Below are 26271 nucleotides of genomic sequence, written 5' to 3' on the forward strand. Positions count from 1 at the left end.
TGTTGGTAGGACAACAGTTTCTCACACACACCCCCACTGGTGAGGTTCTCCACTACTGTCTGCCTGCTCGCAGCTGGGGCTTCCTTCATGGCGTTCTCAATCTCTGTCAATAGAAATAGTCAAAACAACTGGCAGAGATAATTCAGTGTGTATAATTTAAACCAAAGCGGTTGTGAAAATATAGTTGAATAGTTCAACATACCTTGTGCTGTTGTGAGACAACTTTCACAATAGGCGTCTGTAAAAAAAGAAAAACAGTCAACAGAACCCAAAACTATCATGACCTCCAGAGTTGTAAGTGTTTAATTTACTTACAGCGGTCCACGTCTTCAGGCTTCACAGGAAGAAGGTACATACACATTAGAAAAATTAAGATTTTCATTGTCAGAGACTGAAGGACAAACATGCACAACTAACAGCTCTGCATAGGAAAGACAGACGACTGCGACAACAAGAGTATCTTCCCCTTCACATAATGGAGTCATGTGATCTCAAGGACAATGGGCTCATATCACCATCACTGCACAAATGACGGGTGTCTAGTTTTTCAGGTTTTCTCTGGCTGCTTACAGACTCAGTTATTCCTGGTCTTTAAACAGGGTTCTCAAAGTACTGTGAACCCACAACACATATTGTGCCACTTTAGGATTCACAATATAAAAGGACTTAGGAGATAGGCTTTTTGCAAAGGGACCAGCGGGGAAGAACAGGGTTAAAGAAGACATATTCAAGGGTTATGTAAAAGTATTAGTGAGCAAATCAACTCCCTGGAAGTTGGTTGGAGCATGTTTTCTAGCATTGAGATATTTAGGTATGAACTTATAGCAGACTGTGACAACTTGAGAATCAATATTATTCATATCTTAGTCGAAAAACAGGCTTCACATGAGCGACAAGTTAGAAAACAGTTTAATATATATTTTTCTTCTTCTTTACAATTAGTAGTGGTCGTATGGCTAGTTTACTATAAGTATTTGTAGTAGTATTTAAAAAAAAATATATATATTCACTTTTATTTGTATTTTTGTCAGTGGCCACTAGGTGGTGCTGTTTTACATCGACAGTCAGCGTCCAGCGTGGGCTTTGGAGCAGGTTTCAAGAGGCGGTTTGACAGATCCCATATATGGTCATTCCTACCATATAAGGCTTGACGCACGTGACGTTACAATCGCTACGGAAAATATGACCGTGTGTGCGGGAAAGGCGACCGTTGGATTACGGTCCTCTTTCCGGGGGGAGCGAGTGTGTGTGTGCGGCCGCTTGTGAAGATCTGACGACCTGGACGTTAGTTTAATAACTTCAGGACACACACACACACACACACACACACACACACTTCACCGGCGCTACACGTGAGTAGTCTTCAGGACACACACGCACACACACGCACACACACACACACTCTTCAGTGAGTAGCCTCAAACTCCGAGTTGATGATTACTCTGACCACCAAGCCGTGCAGTAGCAGGAGGCTAAGCTAAGCTAAGCTAAGCTAGTGGCAGCTTGTTTACGGACTCGTTAAACTATCTCACGCTGTCATAATGGACGGGCTTATTAACGTGTTAGTGAATTGGCTTTCAATAAATCACATTTTAACTCCTGCACGCGGCGACTGTCTCCTTGAACTTAACTTCCGGAGCGACGGGCTGCACTCACACGTTGAGTCTTGCGGCAGTAATGTTAGCTTCCGGCTTGTTGTTATTTACCAACACTCGTGTGTTGGTAAGCAAACTGTCCCCTTGGTCCTGCAGGCTGATCCAGACACGGAGGACTGGAGTCATGGCTGGCGCATTGTCATCCATGTACTCATTCATTTTGTATTTTGAGGGACTTCCCTTGTGTATTTTTTATTTTTTATTGTAACTTCATACTTCTTTGGTCTCCGTTACATACCTCTTACAACTTAGATCATTTTTTTAGATTAATATGATAACAATAAAGTAATGTTAACCTTGTTGGGTTGTGACAATGTACAAAAAAAGCAGGTACATGGTAACCAACATAATAATTACGACATTTTGTTTCATGCTTTTAAGTTTTTTCTTCTTTCCTCTGTTCTTTATCAAGCCCCTCATATTTATCTCGAGACATTTCAGAGTTTTTCATGTCCCAGTAGGAAAGGCACAGGTGTAAATAATAACATTAATGATCGCAGTCCGGTATTGTGCACGCTTTCTCATTAAAAATTAAACAAATTACTTTTTTTTGCTCACATATGCAGCTGCCCATGCACCTTGAACTTTGGCCCTCTGGCCCTCTACCTCCTGCATAGAGGATTGTGGGCTTAGAATAGCCAGAAAAGCATGCTACTTTTTTTTAATTATTGTTGTCTTGGTACTTTTACTTGCGTAAAGGATTTGAATATCTTTGAACACTGGCTTGCTAATCTAAAACACAGATGTTCTTTTCATAACTGTCTTATCTATGCTGAAACAGGGTGTGGACAGCATAGATCTAAAATGAAGTGTACAAACTGCTGTCCAGCAGAGGGCGCCCTGTCGCAGACCTTTTTTACACTCATTAGTTCTTAGGTTTCAGATTTAGGTATAAATAATATTGATATATCTCTGTGGAAAATGTCCTGCTTCGACTGCGGATATGCCAGTAAAAACTTTGCAATGGAAATTGTACTTGAGTGAATTTCAGAGCCCTCAAGGCCCCGAAAGATATTTTTATCATGATGAATGTGAAGTTGCGTGCAGCGAGATGAAATAGATGATAATTTGGGGGACTTTAGGAACTCTGCTGTTTGTTGCAGGATAATTTACAACTTGTTATGGCTTTCACAAGCAATACTAATTCAGTTTCACACTTATTGAATGCCTTCTTTTAATGTACACATCCTTTAGGGACGGAGGAGCAACTTGAACATCTTGGATTACACTTGCAGACTTCTATAAATAATATATAGCACACTATAGTGTCTCCTATCAACATGTATGGGAGTAGTGTAGTGATTTCAGTGTGTTGTTTCATCTTGACTTCAAGAATAGAGAGAACATTGTAATAACTTAATTTGTATTGCACTGGTTCATTGATCAAATCCCATTTGAAAATGTTTAACATTGCTGCAACAACACTGAACACATTTCCTCTTTCTGCTTTCTAACAATTGGCTTGTTTCAGCATTGAATAGGTTTCAAATAAGCTGAAATAAATCAGAGAGGAACACAGGATTTGGGGTTTGGACTTTTATGTAGGGCTTTTTTTGTTTTACATAACACATAATTTAAAAGTGTCAAATTACTAGAATATGTTGCTTCTGGTGGGATTTAACCTCATCGCAATTAAGCGTGGCAGGATATGACACTGACTACCATCTTTGAGCGTGCACTTGTTTACATGATGATGGTCGCTTAAAATGTATTTCAGAATGATTGTTTTTCTGGGGTCTTAAAGACTAATTGTGCTTCAAGTTTCACTGGAGCAACTGTGAGCTGTCAAATAATGACAATAATAGTCATAATGATAATGCATAGTATAATAGTGCACAACAACAATACATTATGAGTGGTATATCTACGACCATTCATGGTTTCAGACATGTGTTTACGGTTGTTTTGGTGGCAGATGCGATACAACGGCCTTTACGTCCAGTTGGCATCTGTTAGGGGGTCAACTTCAACAACAGTGTGGTCCCTCCCGGTGCTGCAGAACAACAGTGTGGTCCCTCCCGGTGCTGCAGAACAACAGTGTGGTCCCTCCCGGTGCTGCAGAACAACAGTGTGGTCCCTCCCGGTGCTCGGGGCTGCAGAACAACAGTGTGGTCCCTCCCGGTGCTGCAGAACAACAGTGTGGTCCCTCCCGGTGCACGGGGCTGCAGAACAACAGTGTGGTCCCTCCCGGTGCACGGGGCTGCAGAACAACAGTGTGGTCCCTCCCGGTGCACGGGGCTGCAGAACAACAGTGTGGTCCCTCCCGGTGCTCGGGGCTGCAGCAGCAGCAGCATCCCGGTGCTTCCCGTCGGAGCTTTCTTTCCTCCAATAGATTTGAAGTGTGCGCCCCGGCCGACAATAGAGGGCCGGGGAGTGGGAGGATCAGCTCGGCAGAGATCCTTCTGGCTTTGTTACGACCGGGAAGCCATTTTGGAAATCTGCTTGTTGTGCTCTCTCGTAACACTCTGAAGCTACTGGCAAACTTTAGTCGTCTTACCAGACCAATGAGGTCTCGGGTCTGTGGGTCCGCAGCGGTAGATCCTCTTCGGGGTTCCGCTCGTCGGGAAGCTGGAACCAGTGTGTGATAGTAATGTTTGGATCGTTCCCCTTTTTGGATTACGCTCTTTAAAAGAACAACAACATCCACGGACTCTAACCACGCGGGCAAGTTGACACGTTAGATTCCGTCCGACGCGTTCATCCCGATGTGTGTTGTGAATGCGTCATTTCTCATCACATTGACTCGGTCCTCGCGGAGCTCCTTGACGCTATTTCAGGCCTCGTTTTTCTTGGGTCATTTATTTCACATCTGCGACATTAGCAGACAATAACTATGTCTAACTATATACTCGCGTGTGTCATTAAGAGTACGTCGTTTTCACGGATACATAAGTACATGGAGCCAGTTTGTGAAGACATAGCGCGTTGTCTAAATACATGGCGTCTAAATTTAGCACCGGGCAGTGTGAGCCAGTAACGGGGCTTATATGTCATTGGACCGGACACTATGTGCAGTTATTAATAAACTGAACGTGTGTTTTTAAACGTCGCTGGTCTTGAAAGTAGATGATTTATCACTACTCTCTTAGTGTGCGTAAAGGAGCGAGCGAGACGAACGTGCGAGGAGACGTGCAGCACAGTGGGACCGGTGTGTGTGTGTGGGGGGGACGGGGACGGGGACGCATGCTCTGTTGTTGTTGTTGAACCTGTCTCTTGAGTTATGAGCTCAAGAATTACATCATATTTTTAAAGAAATCTAGCCAAATGCCAAGAATAAAAACTGCAGATATTGGTTGAAGCGCCGCAGGAGCCGCCTGGTGCGCACTTTGGATGCCCACATTAAAGCACCGGCGTCGTGATCCACCAGTTGTCGAGTCAAAATCAAACTAATCCGAGCTGAATTAAAGTAGTCCCCCTAAAGTAGTCCCCTTGGCTTTTGGATATTTGATTCTGTTTATCCGTCTTTTCGGCTTGGACGCAGATTTAAGATTAAGGGTTGAGGATTTTAGGAAAAGCCATCTGTTTTTATGTGTTGCTTTGTTTCTGCATTGTCAGAAGTTGGAGTATGTTAGATGGAGCAAGGGTTAAAACCTTTTAATATAAAGTAATCCACATTTTACCTGGATATGCTCTGCAGTTTGGGCTGAAACTATACACCCAGTTGCCAGTTTAGTAGGTACACCTTTCTTAAACTAATGCAGTCTAATACAGTCCTTCAATATATCCTCCCTTCATGAAGGTTACAATGCTTCATTCATGTATCACAGCACTGTTGTATTGGGCTCCATTAGTTTCAGAAAGGTGCACCAATGAACATGCACTTGATGGTATTGTGGTACCAGTATGTGCACAGCTTGTTTCCCAGCGTCACACACCCTTAGAGCACTTGATGGTATTGTGGTACCAGTATGTGCAGAGCTTGTTTCCCAGAGTCACACACCCTTAGAGCACTTGATGGTATTGTGGTACCAGTATGTGCAGAGCTTGTTTCCCAGAGTCACACACCCTTAGAGCACTTGATGGTATTGTGGTACCAGTATGTGCACAGCTTGTTTCCCAGAGTCACACACCCTTAGAGCACTTGATGGTATTGTGGTACCAGTATGTTCACAGCTTGTTTCCCAGCGTCACACACCCTTAGAGCACTTGATGGTATTGTGGTACCAGTATGTACACAGCTTGTTTCCCAGAGTCACACACCCTTAGAGCACTTGATGGTATTGTGGTACCAGTATGTACACAGCTTGTTTCCCAGCGTCACACACCCTTAGAGCACTTGCTTCCCGCCCAGTGCCTCAAACCCAGCCCCACCCCTCGCTGTGTCACTGGTTTCATAACACCGCTCGTTCTCCGTGTGGAGCTTACCCGAGCAGCCACTGTAGAAGTAGCTGTCCCGGTGAGGAGTCTACTTAATGAGGATCGCCTCGGTCCTGTCTCTACCAGCCAGGAGAAGAGACGAGTCATTCATTACAGCGTCGTCGACCAGCAGCCGGAGCCAACATGCAGGAAGAGGTCGGCCGATGCTCCACTGCCAGAACCACAGTAGCCTTGTTGTGTTCCTGTCCAGCAGCTCTCATTAGGCCGGCTGGACTTTCTGACATGGCTGCACAGCGTAGCGCTAACCAGTGGTTGTGATTGTTGGGAGAGCAGCTCAGTGAACCGCGCTGTCATTGATTTGAGAAGAGGAAGGAGATTTACCAGTATTTTATTTGATGTGTAGATGCGCTTCTGAATCCATTTTTAAATTAGTGGTTAACACAAAGGCAGCTCTGGAGCTCATTAGCACAATTAAGTTGTCTGCGAGAGACAGGCTGAACAAGGCAATGGCATGCGAGTGTGTGTGTGTGTGTGTCTCTCTGTGTGTGTGTGTGTGTGTGTGTCTCTCTCTGTGTGTGTGTGTGTGTGTGTGTGTCTCTCTCTGTGTGTGTGTGTGTGTGTGTGTCTCTCTCTGTGTGTGTGTGTGTGTGTGTCTCTCTCTGTGTGTGTGTGTGTGTGTGTAAGGTTGGTCCGTTTGTGCTTGTTGTTATCCCCACAAACCATGTCCGATTTGGCTTAAAGAGTCCTGTCCCTTGCATCCTGATTCTTGCAGCCTAAACAAAGAAGAATGAACATGGATTTTTCCCAACTGCACACATACACGCCGCCACAGTGTGCTCCCGAGAACACCGGCTACACCTACTCCCTCAGGTGAGACCTCAGTGCTGTGTGCAGCGTCAGACCGTCCTTTGTGTCTCCAGGTAGAACAAACTCAGAATTTCCATTTGCTCGCTGGTCTTTATGTTGTCAAACTTAATGAGAATATGTTCAGTTTACACATGTCGCATGTCATATGCAACATTATGAAAGGGTTCGAGGCTGTCAAACCAATAAGAGCAATATGTTGTTTTTAGGAAGCAGCTTGCTTTCATAGGCCAGCCCTGTTTGGAAACTGATAACAAAAATAATCCCAGTATGACGCCTTTAAATGCATTTACTTTTTATTACATTATTGTTTCTTTGCTAACAGAGGTTTTGTAAGTCGGCTCCTTTTTTAAAAAAAATTTTTATTTACTCTGTTCAAACCCAAAGAATCCTGTGGTTTTGATGACTCAGCCTCATGATTCAGTTGGCGTGAATGTGCTTGTGTGCTTAGTTGGGAATTTGAGGGCCTTTCTCGGGGGTAAAACCAGAGCCTGGACTCATTTATCTGGACTTACTTTTACTAGAATGTGGATTCAAGGTGCCAACTTCCGTTTTTGAGAAGTTGAAGGCTGCCCAGTCCGTTTTGGAGACGCCGACCTCGACTCGCGCTCGGGCGTCGTCCACGTATTGTTTGTTGGGCTCCTCATCACAGCTCATACGTAGGTGTGGTCGGCACTTCACGAGGAAGGTCTGTGCTTGTGGAGGAATGCTGTTGTCTTTGCTGCTGTCGGAACAGAAAGGGTGTGTAGGGCAAACAAAGACGGGACACCTTGCCCCGTGCTCGGCTCACCTTGTGACTTTGTAGAAGTCGAGAGTTACCGCTTGGCTTTTGGGAGGAGAGGCCTCCCCGTCCCTTAAATGAGGGTGCGACGGTGTCTTGTGAACAAATTAAATTTGAGCCAAGACCCCATCAGATTTCCAGGTGTTTCCAGGTGTTCCTTCTGCAGTCGGCATATTTCCTGTCCGGCTGAACAAGTTCAGGCCGAAGTCTCTTTAAGGTGACGGTTACTTCAGTTGCATTCCTCTGCTTGTGTGTTTGTATAGGTTGTGTGAATGGCATTGGTGCACAGTGCTGATATGTAGAATAGCTGGCATGGTGGCTAAATAAACCCTTGATAACATCCTCATGATTTCAGGTCGGCTTTGTCACACACTAAGTGCATCCCAGCAATGTGAAAACTAGTCTGAGTCACACGGTGGAGGTGAAGCAAGATGAATGTGCAAAAGCTAGTTTGACTCCCCACTGGAGCTGAAACGAGCTAATCGTGTTCCTTTGAAGGCCGTCAGCTGAGCAGCTATTAATGAACCTCGGTCACAACCGTGGCCCTGATCCCAGGATTAGACTAATGGTGTGTGCTTCTTGACCAGCTAGTTAATGAACCCTTCAGTCTGCATGTGTCTGTGGTCCACAGTGAGAACAAGAGAGCAAAGAGGGATGGAGTCAGGTGACAGAAACCGTTGGCCCATCTGTTGCCGAGACTCAAAAGACAGTGACAAGTGTTGTGCCATTGAATGGCCGAAGAGAGAGAGTGAGAGAGTGAGAGAGTGAGAGGAGGCCACGCAATCACAATCTGTTCCTGTCCACATGCCAGAGAGACCATTACAACATGGACCACCAAGCTTGGTTGAATTTAATTGATATTGTATAAAGTGAGGTTTTTTTATTAGTGACTTGGAAAGGCTTCTTTCCTCTCTCACTCTCCTCTTCACTGGAGGGATTCAGTCATGTCATTGAAAGAGATTATAATCATTATTATCTGTGTCATATAGAAGATATATATGAAGATGGTTTGTGCAAGTTTTTATTCACATATTTTGAGAATTCGCATACATTTTGAAAGATTTTAGTTTGATTAAAAAAAGAATCTAGTTGTTTGTTGCTCTGCAGCAGTTTTATCCCTTGGATGTGAATCCTTCCTTTTTAAAAAAAACTGGTAATATTCTTTTAGCAAAAGTGTGTGTGTGTGTGTGTGTGTGTGTGTGTGGGGTGGGGGGGGTCGTGGTCGTCTTGGACACACTCGACCTCCCATCCTCTAAACATGCAGGTGTTTTTTATTCAAGCTTTGAAAGCTGGTGGAAAAAGCTTTTTTTTTTATGATTCATTATTAACACTGTTCATTTATAGCGTTACTTTTTAAAGCGGTTCACATAACTCTGAGTGAGAGGGCATATGAAATACCGTTTCTCTTTAGTGAATCACTTGTCGGACAGGTGTTGTTCACGCTGCCGTCACAGTTGTTCTGACATCTGGTCCGAGTGGGTTTCAGTTCATGCGGACGCTGGTCTGGGGGCCGAGCACACGGCGGCAGCTGGAGCCACACATGGCCGCTCGCTTTCGGGCGCCAAACCCACGACGACGCAGACATTTCTTTAACCGCTCTTCAAACCGTCACTACTCAGATGGTGTTTTAGAAGCTTGTGTTTGTAAGCAGCAACATGAAAGGCACATTATAGTGCTATATAACGTGGTGCGCAAAGGACACTATGAGAGAGAGAGAGTGGGCAGGCAGAAGGAGAGTGTTTCCGTGGGAGGGAACATGAGGGCGGGCTGGAACGATCCTCATCACACTGCCAACTTCTACCCACAGAGAGATGGTTGGATGGAAAGTCGAAGGCTCTGTTCCAGACTCCCAGTTCCTGGCCTCTGGTAAATATAGGCCTCGGCATCTCAGGGGAAAGTCGTTCTGTAACCGTTTGAGGAAACGCTAATACTGTGTGCCTGATTTGGGATTTTCCTCAGATTTCTCCTTTTTTAGCTGAGTTTCAGTGGGAGAAATGAGTTCAGTGTAGGTTTTGTAAACACAGCGTGGTCCCACTAGTAGGGAGGAGATGAACATGTATTGTGGTCTCACTAGTAGGGAGGAGATGAACATGTATTGTGGTCTCACTAGTAGGGAGGAGATGAACATGTATTGTCTCACTAGTAGGGAGGAGATGAACATGTATTGTGGTCTCACTAGTAGGGAGGAGATGAACATGTATTGTGGTCTCACTAGTAGGGAGGAGATGAACATGTATTGTGGTCTCACTAGTAGGGAGGAGATGAACATGTATTGTGGTCCCACTAGTAGGGAGGAGATGAACATGTATTGTCTCACTAGTAGGGAGGAGATGAACATGTATTGTCCCACTAGTAGGGAGGAGATGAACATGTATTGTCTCACTAGTAGGGAGGAGATGAACATGTATTGTGGTCTCACTAGTAGGGAGGAGATGAACATGTATTGTGGTCTCACTAGTAGGGAGGAGATGAACATGTATTGTGGTCTCACTAGTAGGGAGGAGATGAAAATGTATTGTGGTCCCACTAGTAGGGAGGAGATGCAAATGTATTGTGGTCTCACTAGTAGGGAGGAGATGAACATGTATTGTGGTCTCACTAGTAGGGAGGAGATGAACATGTATTGTGGTCTCACTAGTAGGGAGGAGATGAACATGTATTGTGGTCCCACTAGTAGGGAGGAGATGAACATGTATTGTCTCACTAGTAGGGAGGAGATGAACATGTATTGTCCCACTAGTAGGGAGGAGATGAACATGTATTGTCTCACTAGTAGGGAGGAGATGAACATGTATTGTGGTCTCACTAGTAGGGAGGAGATGAACATGTATTGTGGTCTCACTAGTAGGGAGGAGATGAACATGTATTGTGGTCTCACTAGTAGGGAGGAGATGAAAATGTATTGTGGTCCCACTAGTAGGGAGGAGATGAACATGTATTGTGGTCTCACTAGTAGGGAGGAGATGAACATGTATTGTGGTCTCACTAGTAGGGAGGAGATGAACATGTATTGTGGTCTCACTAGTAGGGAGGAGATGAAAATGTATTGTGGTCCCACTAGTAGGGAGGAGATGAACATGTATTGTGGTCTCACTAGTAGGGAGGAGATGAACATGTATTGTGGTCTCACTAGTAGGGAGGAGATGAACATGTATTGTGGTCTCACTAGTAGGGAGGAGATGAAAATGTATTGTGGTCCCACTAGTAGGGAGGAGATGAACATGTATTGTGGTCTCACTAGTAGGGAGGAGATGAACATGTATTGTGGTCTCACTAGTAGGGAGGAGATGAAAATGTATTGTGGTCCCACTAGTAGGGAGGAGATGAACATGTATTGTGGTCTCACTAGTAGGGAGGAGATGAACATGTATTGTGGTCTCACTAGTAGGGAGGAGATGAACATGTATTGTCTCACTAGTAGGGAGGAGATGAACATGTATTGTGGTCTCACTAGTAGGGAGGAGATGAACATGTATTGTCTCACTAGTAGGGAGGAGATGAACATGTATTGTCCCACTAGTAGGGAGGAGATGAACATGTATTGTCTCACTAGTAGGGAGGAGATGAACATGTATTGTGGTCTCACTAGTAGGGAGGAGATGAACATGTATTGTGGTCTCACTAGTAGGGAGGAGATGAACATGTATTGTGGTCCCACTAGTAGGGAGGAGATGAACATGTATTGTCTCACTAGTAGGGAGGAGATGAACATGTATTGTCCCACTAGTAGGGAGGAGATGAACATGTATTGTCTCACTAGTAGGGAGGAGATGAACATGTATTGTGGTCTCACTAGTAGGGAGGAGATGAACATGTATTGTCTCACTAGTAGGGAGGAGATGAACATGTATTGTCCCACTAGTAGGGAGGAGATGAACATGTATTGTCTCACTAGTAGGGAGGAGATGAACATGTATTGTGGTCCCACTAGTAGGGAGGAGATGAACATGTATTGTCTCACTAGTAGGGAGGAGATGAACATGTATTGTGGTCTCACTAGTAGGGAGGAGATGAACATGTATTGTCCCACTAGTAGGGAGGAGATGAACATGTATTGTGGTCTCACTAGTAGGGAGGAGATGAACATGTATTGTCCCACTAGTAGGGAGGAGATGAACATGTATTGTGGTCTCACTAGTAGGGAGGAGATGAACATGTATTGTGGTCTCACTAGTAGGGAGGAGATGAACATGTATTGTCCCACTAGTAGGGAGGAGATGAACATGTATTGTGGTCTCACTAGTAGGGAGGAGATGAACATGTATTGTTGGGAAATGGGGGACAAAATACTCCAAACTACAGCATCCCAAGTGTTGTATTAATCTTTAATCTCACGGTAGGACAAGAATCTCTGAGTGGTCTCACCAGAGACACGCCGTACACACTCATGGATAACTAACGAATGTTTTTCATCCGCCTCGACTGGAAGTCTTTGCTCCCTAAATGTAATTGGGAACAGCGCAACACGCCCCTCGGCTTGTGAAAACCTTTTTTTTTTGTTCAGTTCTCTTTCTGGCAAGCGTTTGACAGCTCTGTCGTGGAGCTTTACAATCCACGTGGTTTCTATAATCTCTGGAAAAATGTGTATGTTTGAGACGCAGACCGTGGCCAGTGTTTCTATTTGAACTCTCTACAGTCTACTTTAATCCAACGGTGATTTTATTTTGACACTGTTTTGGTCCATGTGGAATTCTAGCAAAGAAATAAATCAACCATTTAATTGTTTTTATTTGGTTAACGTTTATTCTGTTGTTTTTGTAAGAGGTGTTTTAAGAACCCACTTTATTTACCATACAATTCATTGATTAATCCCCATTATAAAGAGAATAATATGCAGATTTGTCCGTCCGTATGCGCATTTAGTTGCAGCTCCAAAAGGTTATGATTACATCATCGTTCAGGTAATGCATTATTGCTCCAATTAACCAATCAGAAATGTCACCTGTTACATTTTGAACCACATCTGCTTTGTAGAAGGTAAAGTTCACATGCAGTGTCCTCCATGTGAACTGGATGCTTTGTGACGGGCGCTCACATTATCAGCATATAGACCATGCAAAGCAGGCAGCAGGTGTGGGGGGGGGGGGTGGCAGCGAACACACACGCTACTGGAGGTGGAGACTCACCAGAAGTTATGTTTCTTTGTCATGGAGGAAGTGTTCTGGTCTTCCATCGTGGCTGCTGCTGTGAGCCCAACGCAACCTTCTGTTAGCTTTGAGTTTTACGACATGCACACAAGTTGACATTTCCCACCAATGTTGAGCCCCATCCTTCATGCTCCCGTCACTGCATCATATCTTCTGGTAAATGGCACAACATAAGCTAACCGAATGTCGGCTGCTATCTGCTCTGATGCTGCGTGTAGTTGTGTCTTGTAAGAAAGCCGGCTGTGCCCACCGAGCGTGGGAAGAATATCAAAGCTTTGGTGTTATGTAAGGAGAGATTCCGGAAGAGCTGAATGCCAGGATGGAAGTATCCTCTTGCTCCACACTGTCCCTCTCTTTCTCTTTTTCACTCGCCCCTGAAAGCACAGTGCCCATCTCTATTTTTATCAGTGTGGGCCGAGAGAGAAGCACACCGATCAATTTGGAGGCCCAGAACATCCACCAAAAAAAAAAGCGAGTTTGCTAACTAATTGAATATTGTTTACAGCTTCCGATGAGGCAGGCCGGGCTCTTTACAGTCGCTAAGTGTTAAACATTGTTTTACTTTAAGGACGGCGTGCTCGCCACATGGAGAGGCACACAACGCACGTCATGTTAAACCAGGTGTGTGGCGCTCGTGTTGTTGAAATGTAGATCCATGTGACTGTTCCTGATTTGCCAGTTGAAGCGTTTCATTAACAATTGCTCCTGGCTGTAGGCAACACACACACACACACACACACACACACACACACACACACACACACACACACACACACACACACACACACACACACACACACACACACACACACACTAGTCTGATTTCTTTCTCACTCAGGTCTTCAATGCCCCAGGTGCTCCTTTTAGTAATATTACAATGAATCCTGAACTAATATGTCCTGGTATGAAACACTATGTTGTTGTTTGTATACACATGAAGACATAAACCTGGAAGCAAGTTTAGGAGCTGTATTTCGCAACTGATTAGTTTGTTAATAAAATATAGTTATTAAGGGGCTCCACGGTGGTGTAGCAGCGAGCTCTGTCACCTCAAAGCAAGAGGGCCCCGGGTTCGGATCCTTCCGCGTGGAGTCTGCATGCCCCCCCCGTGTCGGCGTGGGTTCCCTACGGGTTCTACGGGTTCTCCGGCTTCCTCCCACAGTCCAAAGACATGCAGTTCAGTTAATTGGACCGTATGTGTGAGCGTGACTGGGTGTCTGTCTATATGTGCCCTGCCGTCACCCAATGGCAGCTGGGATCGGCTCCAGCGCCCCCTAAAAATAGGATAAATGTAATAGCATATTGTTATGAAGTCATACGGCCCACTGGAATTGTCTTTTCAGTTGGAAACTCTGCACTCAAACACAAAAAGTACGTTTAAGTACTTTTTAATTTTTTTATTTATTTTATACACTTTATCCACTTTATTCTATTTCTACTCCGTCTGTATATATAATATTCTTCTTGTTTTTACTCTTTTATCTTATTTCTGTTATTATACTACTTGTTTTTTTACTTATTACTGTGAGCAATGCTGCTGTAATCCTGTAATTTCCCCACTGAGGGACTAATAAAGGATTATCTTATCTAAAAACAAACTGCACTGCCCCGCTGCTACTTTCCATGATTTGAAAGTCAAATTTGAATCGGACAAGCAGTGACGAAAATGTGATGTAAAGTCGACTCTATTGTAGATATCCGGCCCAGCTGTGTTCAGCGACTCTGAGATCGCCTCCTCCCAGGGTCGCCATGTTTTCTACGGCAGGAAGCTGGACTCTTATTGTCAGTGTGTAACTGTCTAGATATCTATGGTCTGCTTGGAGGTCCTTCTGGGTGAGACATCTATTTTCCGTAGGTATGTGACTAGCTATGGGTGTGTCACACAGAAACATGCCCCTCGAGGTACACTCAGAAATAATTGCACCATTTGGACGGGTTTTAAATAATCCTAGCCATATTTTCTCAAATCTTTCTTGGTGGACAGTGAGACATTATTGAGAGGGTTGTGTTAAAAGACGATTATAGGCTGCCGGCGTATTCCATAGATGCACTTGTAAACCAGGACTTTGGTCTTAAACATGTACAGCTCTGGTAGCTAACTGATCAACAACGTTAATGTGTTCAGAGTCCTTCAGGTGGAGGAGGTGAGGGGGGGGAAAGCACATAATTGGCTGTAGGTGTGTAAGCCTCAGGGTTTAAAGCAACGGGCAACGTGCTCTGCGCTGTTGATATTGCTCAGTGTAGTTGGTCCAGTGTGAACGCCTCTGTTTCGATATCCTCACTGCTGTGCAAGGACCACCGTCAGGAACTCTGTGCCTTTAACCAAACGGCTCTTGTTTGCACAGCGGAGGTCCCTCCTCTTCGAGCGCCCAACAGGAAGTTTGTTCTCTGGCCTCCAGCGACGGATAAAGTCCGTTGCTCCTCCTTTTCATCCACGCCTGTAGAGTAATTATGTCTGACCTAGTTGAGCCACATGCTGAGGCGTGTTCAGTCTGCAGCAGTGGTTGGCCATTGCACTTTGTGTTATTGGATCTGAGATCTGAGATTAAATCAGAGATTGATTTTATTTTGCCTCTGAAATTGTAGCTTCTTTTCCCACAGTGGAGAGAGGGCAACGACGTGGTGGTGTTTAGCTTGTTTGCTGCCCCGTTGAGTGCTGGCCTTGACCCAGGTGGGTGTGGCCTTGACCCAGGTGGGTGTGGCCTTAACCCAGGTGGGTGTGGCCCCGTGAGTCATAACGGTGTGGCAAACAAAGTGTCCAACATTCATGATCTGTTTCTACTTGGCTTTCGAATGCAGTGAGTGGAGAAGAATTTCTTTCGGCCCACTTGCATACTTTGGAGTGTTTTTAAAAAAAAAAATTTTAGTTTTACTTTTAGAAATACACTGGGCCTATTCTCTTGTGTGGTTTTCTCCCTCTCGTGAGTGAGTCACTTCCTTCTAGGCCCACTGCCAGCTGCAGGGAACGGCAGCACCTCTCTACACAGACTGTTCCTGCATTTTTTTAAATCATTTTTTGTTTTTAGAGAAGAAAGCCTCTCCTGAAGATGGTGCACACATTAGGAAGAGTGCAGGATATCGCTGTATTGATTTGAGTTGCTCGCGGCCCGTTTGTAACTTTCCTCCCCCCCTTGTCTCTCTCAGCTCCAGCTACTCCACAGCAGCACTAGATTTTGAGAAGGAGCACCAGATTGCTGCCGTGTACGAGTCGCCCAGGATGTCACGGCGGAGCCTGCGCCTGCAGACCGGTGCCGGTCACTATGGCAACGAGACCCTGGCTGATCACTCCCAGAACCACAGCAATAGCAGCAGCTACACCAGCACCAGGAGAGAGACGCGGTGAGACCAGGAATGGATACCGGCAACTGAGAAAGCAATTAAATGGCGTGTGGAGCATGTAGCTGTGCTGTATAGAAAAGAGATGCAACATGCTTTATTTTGGATGTTTTGTCCCATATTTACCCTTCTTTCAAGGAAGCAATGTTTTATTTTATTTTTTCTTGAAAATGAAGTATTTTTTTATATTATTGTAGAAGATTGCAGATATGCTGTTTCATATCAGTGTGTCCATTAAGAAGAACATACTTTTTTTATTTTCATGGATAACAATTACCAGCCTTTAGGTGCATTGCTGCCAACAGCTGGACTGATGTAAAGTAGACCACAGTGAAGTGTGTTGGGAGAAGTGTGCATCCTAAATGAACTGCGTTTATTTACTGACCTGGCTACCTGACATAATCTCAAAGAATTTCATTTTTAACCACTTAAATGAGCACAACAGTATAAATGCTCTCTAGCACAACGGGGACATCAACCACCAGCAGAGCTACACGTGTAAGAACCGAGAGTCATGCAAGTCATTATTATTAATATTCAGTGGATGTAAACATTTCTAAAACTATGCTGAAACGACTCTGTGGACAGAGATCGTTTTCATTTCAAAACATCAACGTATAATTGTGGTCGTCGCCTCAAAGTGCACAAGGCAGGTAGATATTATTGGGACACACTCTCCAGTATCTATGTTTCTAGTGGTTTCAACATGCCATACTTGTTTACATGCGACATAACTCACAGCTCTTTATGTTCTGCTCTTCCAGGACGCTGCGGAGTAAAAAGCAGCAGCAGCAGCAGTCCAGCTCCAGCTCGCTGTCTTTATCCTTGAGCCAAGCCGCCACACCGAGGAAGACCCTCTCCTTCTCAGCCGCAAATACCCCGATTAACAGCAGCAGCAGCAGCATCATCATCAATGAAGGCAACGCAGCGTCTGGTGGCTCTTTGCTCACCTCCATCCTGGACCAGTCACACCTGAGACAACGCACCACAACCACAACCACCACTTCTGTGGATGGAAACTGGGGTCAGTTGATGAAAATGAACTGTTATTTAAATCACATTATATTATTTTATAGTATTTATTTGAATTCCATCATGCAGAATATACAACCTAACTTTACGCCAGTAAATTACCTTCTTTTAAAGTTTTTATTTATTTAGTTGGTTAATGTTAACATGATCTAAACGGTGTTCCTTGAGCATATCTCACACAGCAACGTCCACTCATTCAGGTTCTCTTTGGGTTTTTTAGCTTTGTTGACCTAACATTTGCATTCCTGGAAATCCGGTCTGAAAACCTGGTTATCAACTAGTTCTTCATACTACTTTATACTTATACTACTTTCAGAGTGAACTTAAAAACATATAATTAGCTTTTTTTTGTTGTTGCTTTATTTGGCACATTTGTAAAACTATTTCATATGAAAAATATACAATACATGCATTGTTATATAGTAAATTAAACTACTCAACGGTACATCAAATTAGTAAAATGTGCTCGAAAGCAGGCAACGCCAACATTAAATGCAGCACTATATGTGTTAATGTAACACTGACATAGCCCAAAGTGAGTACTAGAAGAAAATGTTCCATCGTTCAGATTATGAATGATACTATGAAGTAAAAGATCCTAATACTTCCTCCACCACTATGTATTTACAATTCTACTATGTAACAAAGGAATATAATACTTGCTTAGTACTGTCTTTACAGTTTCCCTGTGTGTTGCGTTGCCACTTATCTCTCCGTGCTCACGCTGTCCTCTCAGGGAGGAGCTCCAGCAACGACCTGAGGTCGTCAAAGGTCAACGGCGACGCCAGCGCGTCAAAGCTCCACACCTCGCTCACCAACGGATACATCTGCAAAGACTGCTCTTTTCACTCTCAGAAGACGGACTCTCCTATCACACAGTGTTCATCGTCATCGTCATCTCAGGCTGCAGAAGCTTCCTCAGAGGGCCTCTTCTCCTCCTCCTCGTCACCTTTCACAAGCATTTACTCCAGAGACAGGAGTCGAAGGAGCAAGACGGGTGAGAAACTGTTGTCTTTTTTCCTCGTATTTGAAGGTGACATTGCCCGTAGGCTGTGGTGACTGTAATTGGTCGTGGCGTCTCTCTCCAGGTGTCCTGGTGTCCATGTCTCACACGTGTGTGCGCTACAGCAAACGAGCCCTGGCCCCCATAGTGTCCTTAGTCGCCCTGCTCTGCAACAACGTGCTCTGGCTGGGTTCACGGGCCAAGAGCCATCCAGGAAAAGGTAGAAAACAAGAGATGTTCTTTGCTCTTTTCTTCACCCCTCATCCTGTTTTCTTCTCTCTTTTTTTTTTTTTTGAAGTGGCAATTTCTCCTGAGTTTCATGGTCCACCCGGCTTTTCTCCCACACTCTCTTACCACCGTCTTCTCTTCTTTATTGCTTTGTATCTCTAGCGACGCCTCGACTGTGTTTTGACCAACATTGATTGGTGTGTCACCAGGTGTCCTCACTTCATTTTCGGACTCGATGAGACGAGCCGTGTCCTCCAGTTTGTCCCAACTGTGGCTGTTTAAGCAGACCACTCTCCACAGGATGATGGGCTACAGGGCTAGTGGCTATGAAGGAAAAGGTACCGGCCTTAACTACAAAGGGCAGAGGTTAAGGGTCACAGCCCCTGACCTATTTTGCTGCTCTTCTATTAATAAACTTTCTTCACTATTTCTCTCCTTCCTAAGATCTTTCCTCTTTTGTTTAAGGAGTAAGAAGCCTCATAATAGTTGACTTTGATGGATCTCTTTATAATCTTTCTCAGTTCATCCGGTCTTCACTGTTGCTTTCTACTGTTGAAGGCGAAAGTATACTAGAAACAAAATAAAAACGTCCCCCAAATTCGGAACAAAACGATCACATGACAAGTTGCATCTTTAGTTCACATGAGATGGTGAGAAGATGTACACTTTCATGAAAACTCAAACGCTAAAAAGACCCACTAGATGTTTATTTCTAGTATACTGTTGATTTAATTTGTTTCTTTCACAGCTGCGGAAGCGTTTCCTTAGCGCACACTTCTTTTATTCTTGTTTCCTCCTCTTCATCTGTTCTTCTCCATGATGGCATCAAGCTCCTCTGCTGTCACATTGGTGACGTGTGCATTTACTCTTCTTCACGCGACGTGGTTTTTTTGTTATGTAAATACGTGTGTTGTGCATTTGTTGCAGCTCACTCAAGTTTCTGTGGAAGCATGAATGTGAAGGATCTGGTGACTGAAGATGCATCCCATCTCAAACTCAATGGTTCCCTGTGTAAGCAGACGCACGCACACGCACACACACACACACACACACACACACACACACACACACACACACACACACGCACACACACACACACACGTTTTCCTTTCTCCCTCTACTTGGTGTTTTCTTCATCAGTGATTGACAGCGTTAATTATATGCGTGACCTGTGTTGGGACCAGTGAGCAGAGGTTGTGTGAACTGCTTTAACCAGTAAGCAGATCAAGCAGATCAAGTTCATCCTCCAAATCTGTTTCAACATAAATTATGATTATTTTAGACATATTAATAAACTTTAACAGCCCCTTGTATTTCACACTTATACAACAAAAAAGGTATAAAAACAGAAGGTCAAGTAGTGGACTTTTCAATTATAAAAAAATTATAAAACATGGATCAAATATGAAGAAAGATAATGCAATCAAAATGTTGGCTCATAGAAAAGACATAATCCTAATATTGGGATTTAAGTCCACTTATTAGGCTGATAATTACAATATAGTGAAAGTTTCATTCATATATACATGTTTAGCTTTTCATGTTGTCATCGCATACATTTCGCATATTGTGCAACATGCATGCAGGTGGCCCACTTGTATTTACATATGATTTAGTGTTGCTTATTAATTTTTTGCATTTCAATTTCTGTTGCTTTTGGCTAAGTTTTTCTTTTAACGTTTTTTTTCTTCTTTTTCTTTCTTGTAATCCATCGTAATGTCACTCATTCACGCATCCTTTTGTTTTTGTGTATTCTTTTTGCTTTTTGCCTGCCATCCATCATTCGGGGCGCACACAGGCGACGACTGTAAAGGAAAGCAGCACTCGGAGACGCACACCGTCCTCCTCACTCAGTCCTCCAGGCCTCGGCGCCTGTTGGGGGCGCTGTGCAGCGTCCTAGCTTACGCAGGTTAACCAGCTCCTCACTAATGTTGATGACGGCCTGTAAATGTACCGTTGCATTAACGACGGGTCTATAACTACTATTACTTATTGTCTTCACCTTCCAGGTCACCTTCTCGTCCAGCCAGGTTACTGCGTGCTGAGAGGAGGCCGAGCGCTGGGATCAGGGATGGGGACGGTGGCGCAGAGGCTCCTTTCGGTTTTCTGGAGCCTCTTGGCAGCTCCAGGTTGGTGGCGCTTAGGTCTCATCCTCTTAGGTCTCATCTGCTTCTTTCTTTGGCAACGTGGTCTGAATGGGTTCTCATTCTATGTGTTTTTAATATTTATTAAATCTGCCCAGTTAAGGCAGGCAGAGGACTTCTGTGGTTTCTTGCAGCTGGATGGTACCAGCTGGTGTCTCTCATGTCTCTCCTCAACGTCTTCTTTCTGACGCGGTAAGAGCACGTTCCCTCTTCCTATGTAAATAAACAACTGTTTAACAGGTTCACCGTATGGTCTTTATAAGGTGATATTGTGTCATTATTGTTGTTATGCCCCTACATGACCAACAGGGGCTAAAAAAAAATAATTTAAATAGATGATTTCTCCTCACAATCATTCAGATATATATATATATATATATATATATATTTTTTTTAGAGCTATGGCAGCAATCATGATGGAGGTATTTACCCGGTGTATTGAAATACTGCATTATGATGAATAATTCAACATAACTGCGTATATCTAACCTGTGTGTGTGTGTGTGTGACTCTGTTTCAGATGCCTTCCCAAACTTTGGAGGCTCTTGCTGCTCCTTTTGCCCTTTTTGCTTCTACTCGGTGAGTTTAAAAAAAAAAAAAGCTTTCTCTTCCTTTTTATAGCAGGTGTAACGCATTCAGTGGGCACGTACAGAGTAGAGTCAGCCTCGAGTATGCTGCAAATCCAGTATCAGATTCAGGTCTGATAACTGATAATGTTACTTGTCTGTATGGATTAACCTTATTCAAAGCCATCAGAAATGTGTTTTAAGTTATGGTCAATATCACCGTGTATTTTCTATATGCAGCTTTCTGGTTGTGGGGTCCGTCCACCGCCGCCCTGCTCGCCTACCTCCCAGCCGTAAACCTAACCGAGTGGCGTGCCGCGTCCCCCTTCACCCTCCTGTCCAACGTGGTCCCAGCTTCTGCTCCGGTTCCGGCCTCGGTCCCCGTCCCCGCAGCAGAGAGTCCAGTGGAGCTCACACCAGCCACCCCGGTCTCACAGGCACCAGTAAGAGCCAAAGATGAAGCAATTATAGTTAACTATTCGAAAGCACTGTGTGTGTGTATACATTATTATAGTAATACTATTATTTATATATATATATATATATATATATATATATATATATATATATATATATATATATATATATATATATATGATTATAGTTCAAGCTTTTTTTATTTAAGATATTCTTTTGCCCAACACTTAATTGCCCACAGGTGCTGTGTATTTTAAAGTTGAATCAAATTATTGTAATAAATAAATATTTAATAAATAATTAAATATCCATTCATGCCAACCTTTTCTTCCTCAGCCGTTCCTTCCTCCTGCGGTGGTCTCAAGTATGGACTTGGAACGACTGGAGCGCGTGGAGCGCCAACTCACCCTGCTGTGGGAGCGAGTCCAGCAGGGCGACCGGAGGCAGCGCCGAGGGGACGCTCTGGGTCTGAGCCTGAGGGAGCAGCTCCACACTCGGACCGACAGGGACAGCCTGGGCCTGTGGGTGTCCTCCCTGCTGGAGCAGCGACTCGCCGTGTTCCGGGGAGAAGTGGAGCAGGAGAACACGCACAGAGCACAGGTAAAGAGATGAAGATGAGTGTCGTCTCGCAGTGGGGACGTTTTTATTCAAGAGTCTCACTCTTCGTCTCTTCATCCCGGCTCCTTGCAGAGTGCACAGCAGCAGAAACAGCAGCAAGAGGGTCAGGCCACGCGGCTGGCAGATTTAGAGCTGCTGCTCACTGCTCTGGCTGCCAAGACTGAGGTACGTTTGGCAGAGTCGCTGCTTTTTAACTCAAATACATCTTGAAAACGTACCTGCAATTATTATTTATCTCACATGTTTGGATATTTGTTATTTTGCATACTAAGTACAACCAGCCGAGTTCTCACCTTGCATGGTATCCATCCATCAGTGTATGAATGGGTGTGAATCATGACAAGTTTTGAGTGGTCGGAAGACTAGAAAAGTACAGGTCCATTTACCATTCATGCCAACGAGCAGTGGTGCTTTATCTAACGGAAGTGTGCGCTTGGGAGAATGTCATTGTGTGTATTTTCTGTTCTTTTTGCAGTAATCCATATACTTGACATTTGTTTCAGGAGGTGCAAGAGAAGCAGCAGCATGAACATGAGAAGCAGGAAAGAGAGAAGGAGTTTGTCCCTTCAGCATTTCCCGTCAGGTACAAAGAACAGGAATCTTTTTTTTTTTATTTCCTGCTACGCTTTTTTTTTTCCTGACCGCTCACATGTGGATTCTGTGTTTCACTCAGTGTGGGCGTGAAGCAAGAGGAACATGCTCTGCTAGTCGAGGTGCAGAGACTTGAGGTGGAGCTGACCAAAATCAGAGAAGACCTGCAGGGTGTTGTGGGATGTAAGGGAAAGTGTGAGCAGCTGGACACACTGCAGGACACCGTAAGCAACACACACATTGACTCCTGTTTGGGCTTTAATCTGCCCTGGCTGTGATTGAGTTTTCTATACATGTCTATTCATTAGATTACTGTGTGTCCTTTTCACAGATATCAGCCCAGGTGTCCTCCCAGGTGTCCTCCCAGGTGCGTAAGGAGCTGCAGGCCCTGTTCTTCGGCAGTGGTGAGCAGGGAGTGGTGCCGGAGTCTCTGATCCTCTGGCTGTCCCAGCGCTACATGACCACACCCGACCTGCAGGCTTCCCTGTCCTCACTGGAGCTGAGCATCCTGAAAAACGTGTCCCTGCAGCTGGAGCTTAACCGGGCCCAAACCCTGGGTGAGGCCGAGTCCCAAGCCAAGACCATCGTTAAGACTGTAGCAGGAACGGTCCAACACAGCGCTGCTGCTCAGGGACTGACCGAAGAGGTAATGAGCACGCACGTCTACTGTCAACGTCATCATCACTGTGGAGGCCCAGCTCTATTAAAACGAGTGTTTGCAATGTGTTTGAGGCCCTTATTTCATCTTTAACTCTTGCGATGTGGTCTCTACTCCAGCAAGTGAAGCTGATTGTCCAAAACGCGTTGAGGCTCTACTCCCAGGATCGAACGGGCCTGGTGGACTACGCCCTGGAGTCGGGAGGTAAGAAAGAAGCCTCACATCCGGGTCTTTACCCTAGAAGGGGTGAATGTGTCAGCTAGCTGCACTGTGCTCTAATGTGTTGCTCTTATGTAATGTGCAGGCATTAGTCGGGCTGGAGGACAACAGGGTATTAACGGCTCCATTCTCAGGCGTGTTAATGAGCCGTCTGTTGACCTACATGAGAGTCTCTCCTCATCCTATCGATGCAGCCGGAGATGCCAAACCTCTTTTTAAAGATAGCAGGCGTGGCCATTTTAACTGATGCGTGTTTACCATGATTGTTGGCTTAGGTTTAATGATTTTACTGCCACATCATTCAAATGATGGCCACCAAGAGCATCTGACCAACTCCTTCCATGTTTAGTGGTGCATGGTTTCCCCCAGGACATTTATAGAGAGCAGAGTGATTATCAAACTAACTTCTGGGGTCTGACCTGAATGCAGCTGTTTGTGTCTTGTTTGTACTCTTCAGGTTTGGTCTTTAACCAACATGGTGACATGTGATCAAACACTCGCGACGAGCTGACTCGGACGCGTTCTAACGCATCTCATTATCAGTGTTACTAGAGAACTCATTGTGAAGTTATTTGATTTTAAATCAAGTTCCTCTTCACCTCTGCGTGCGCTCAGGTGGCAGCATTCTCAGCACTCGCTGCTCTGAGACCTACGAGACCAAGACGGCCCTCATGAGTCTGTTCGGCCTGCCGCTCTGGTACTTCTCCCAGTCGCCACGCGTCGTCGTCCAGGTGAGCCTCAGCAGGACAAACGTCTGTTTTACTGATGGTTAAAGGATCGGTTCCCAATGGTTCACCCCCGTCTTGGAACAATAGTCGGGTGAAACGACTTTGTGTTGCTGTAATCACTCGATCTGAGGGTGGTTCTTCTTTGGTTGATGAACTATATGAGTTATTGGCATTTCTCTCTCACTCCCCCTCAGCCCGATGTGTACCCCGGTAACTGCTGGGCGTTCAAAGGATCTCAGGGTTACCTGGTGATCCGGTTGTCTCTGAAGATCCTGCCGACATCCTTCTGCGTGGAGCACATCCCCAAGGCCCTGTCCCCCACGGGAAACATCACCAGCGCCCCACGCAACTTCACTGTTTTTGTAAGAAACGCACTAAAATAAAAGCGTTGCAACTGGACGCAGTGGACGAGTGTCTGTTTTCACCAGTTGTTTTCACACAGGGTCTAGACGACGAGTACCAGGAAGAAGGAAAGCTGCTGGGGAACTACATGTATGAGGAAGATGGGGAGTCACTGCAAAGCTTTCCTGTCATGGTAACTTAAGACGCACCTCCCAACCTATTAGAAGTCAAACTGGGGTCATCGTTTGCCAGCGTGTTGTGAGCATTCCCCGTCTTCTCTTTCAGGAGCAGAACGACGCGGCCTTCCAGATCATCGAGGTGCGGGTGCTATCCAACTGGGGTCATCCAGAATACACCTGCATGTACCGCTTTCGAGTTCACGGGGACCCTCGGCCTCAGTGAACGCCCCGCTGCCGTCCTCACTCGCCCCATCTGTACGTGGCTCTTTAAAGACTCGGCCGTCGTACGAGCGACGTTGTGGATTGTTGAAGGAAATGTGCCGAGACTGAATCACGAACATGCGTTTTTGTAATATTGGAAGAATCGCAGCAAAGTCTGTGTAGAGAATGTAAGTGAAGAGGAATAGAACCACAGAAGAAGCTCACGCTCCCAGTTCCCCCCCCCCCCCCCCGTCTTCATAAAAAGGCCTCTTGCACTGAATCCTTCCCCATCTTGGCACCTTCCACTCCGACAGGCGGACGCTTGAAATGGGGGATTACAGACTCATCTCCACTATTTCTTCACACGCTGCATATTTTTGAGTTCTGTTTTCAATCATCTGTATTTAACTTTCCTGTCAGTCGACTGTTTTCCGGCTCAAAGCCCCTTGTTGCCGCTGTCCGGGCACGTCTCTCTCTCTCTGCTGTCGAGTCTCTGCAATGGATTGAGTTGAGCTGTTTGGGCAGCTTGCAGGACTGGACCACACTCGCAGTGGGTGGAGAGTGTACTGCATCCAAGGCTCATGCACCCACATAGACAGCCACACCTCCTGGAACAGAGACACACTCAAGTGGAGGCTTGATGCAAATGATCCTCTGACTTCACAGCAGCACTATAGAACTGTGTTCCAAGTATTAGGAGGCTCTTCACTATGTACGTTAGATAAAATATGTGTATGGTTATGGATGGACTCCACAGTTAATTCTAGCATGTGATTCTTCCCAAGCCGCAGTCCTTAAACATGCATCATGAGTGTGTCCGCTTTGAAGTTTTGGCTCCAGCGCCTGGTTCTCAAATGACTAATGACTGATGTTGAAGGCTCAATAATAGAACTACTCCTGTAGACAAGAGAGTGACTTTTCTTTTCAGTTTCTCTAAAGAGGGGACTCTGTCTCCGAGCTCGGTTATAAACGTCCTCCTCACGCGGCCACGTCGATTCTGAGACCATGAAGGAATTGTAAATTGTATATTTTGTTGTTGATAGTTTGTGCTTTATAATATCTGCTTTTATCAGTGTTGCTTTATAAAAAAAAAAAATCATCCCATCAATATCATAATCATTGTATTCCTACCATAATTTCTACTTTTACTTATTGTGGTGTTTAGCTTTTTTATTTTAGTATGTTTTGGGGGCTTGATGGTGTCGGAGGATGCACTGCAGCAGCTTGGTAGACATGTTTGAGGTC

General features: G+C 44.9%; 1 protein-coding gene across 5 annotated transcripts; it reads left to right on the forward strand.

The window, feature by feature from the left end:
* The first annotated feature begins 1164 nt into the window (after positions 1-1164).
* Positions 1165-26139, forward strand: sun1 (Sad1 and UNC84 domain containing 1). 5 transcript variants are annotated; one of them, XM_034538500.1, is made up of 24 exons: positions 1165-1352; positions 3571-6167; positions 6745-6842; positions 15909-16103; positions 16865-17124; positions 17869-18129; positions 18221-18355; positions 18573-18701; positions 19291-19374; positions 20162-20272; positions 20373-20492; positions 20606-20699; positions 21028-21086; positions 21314-21516; positions 21827-22090; positions 22181-22273; positions 22612-22691; positions 22782-22923; positions 23031-23345; positions 23477-23561; positions 24192-24307; positions 24499-24666; positions 24747-24839; positions 24932-26139. In XM_034538500.1, exons 2-24 carry the CDS (start codon positions 6156-6158, stop codon positions 25046-25048), a joined length of 3234 nt encoding a protein of 1077 aa, XP_034394391.1. In that variant the 5' UTR covers positions 1165-1352; positions 3571-6155; the 3' UTR covers positions 25049-26139. The 5 variants fall into 5 exon arrangements, with proteins under 5 accessions (XP_034394391.1, XP_034394392.1, XP_034394393.1 ...); XM_034538501.1 differs by having other exon boundaries at positions 3571-4319; XM_034538502.1 differs by lacking the exon at positions 3571-6167.
* Positions 26140-26271: the final 132 nt, after the last annotated feature.

The sequence above is a fragment of the Cyclopterus lumpus genome, chromosome 8 (genome assembly GCF_009769545.1).
Source record: "Cyclopterus lumpus isolate fCycLum1 chromosome 8, fCycLum1.pri, whole genome shotgun sequence".
In the NCBI taxonomy this organism is placed as follows: Eukaryota; Metazoa; Chordata; class Actinopteri; order Perciformes; family Cyclopteridae; genus Cyclopterus; species Cyclopterus lumpus.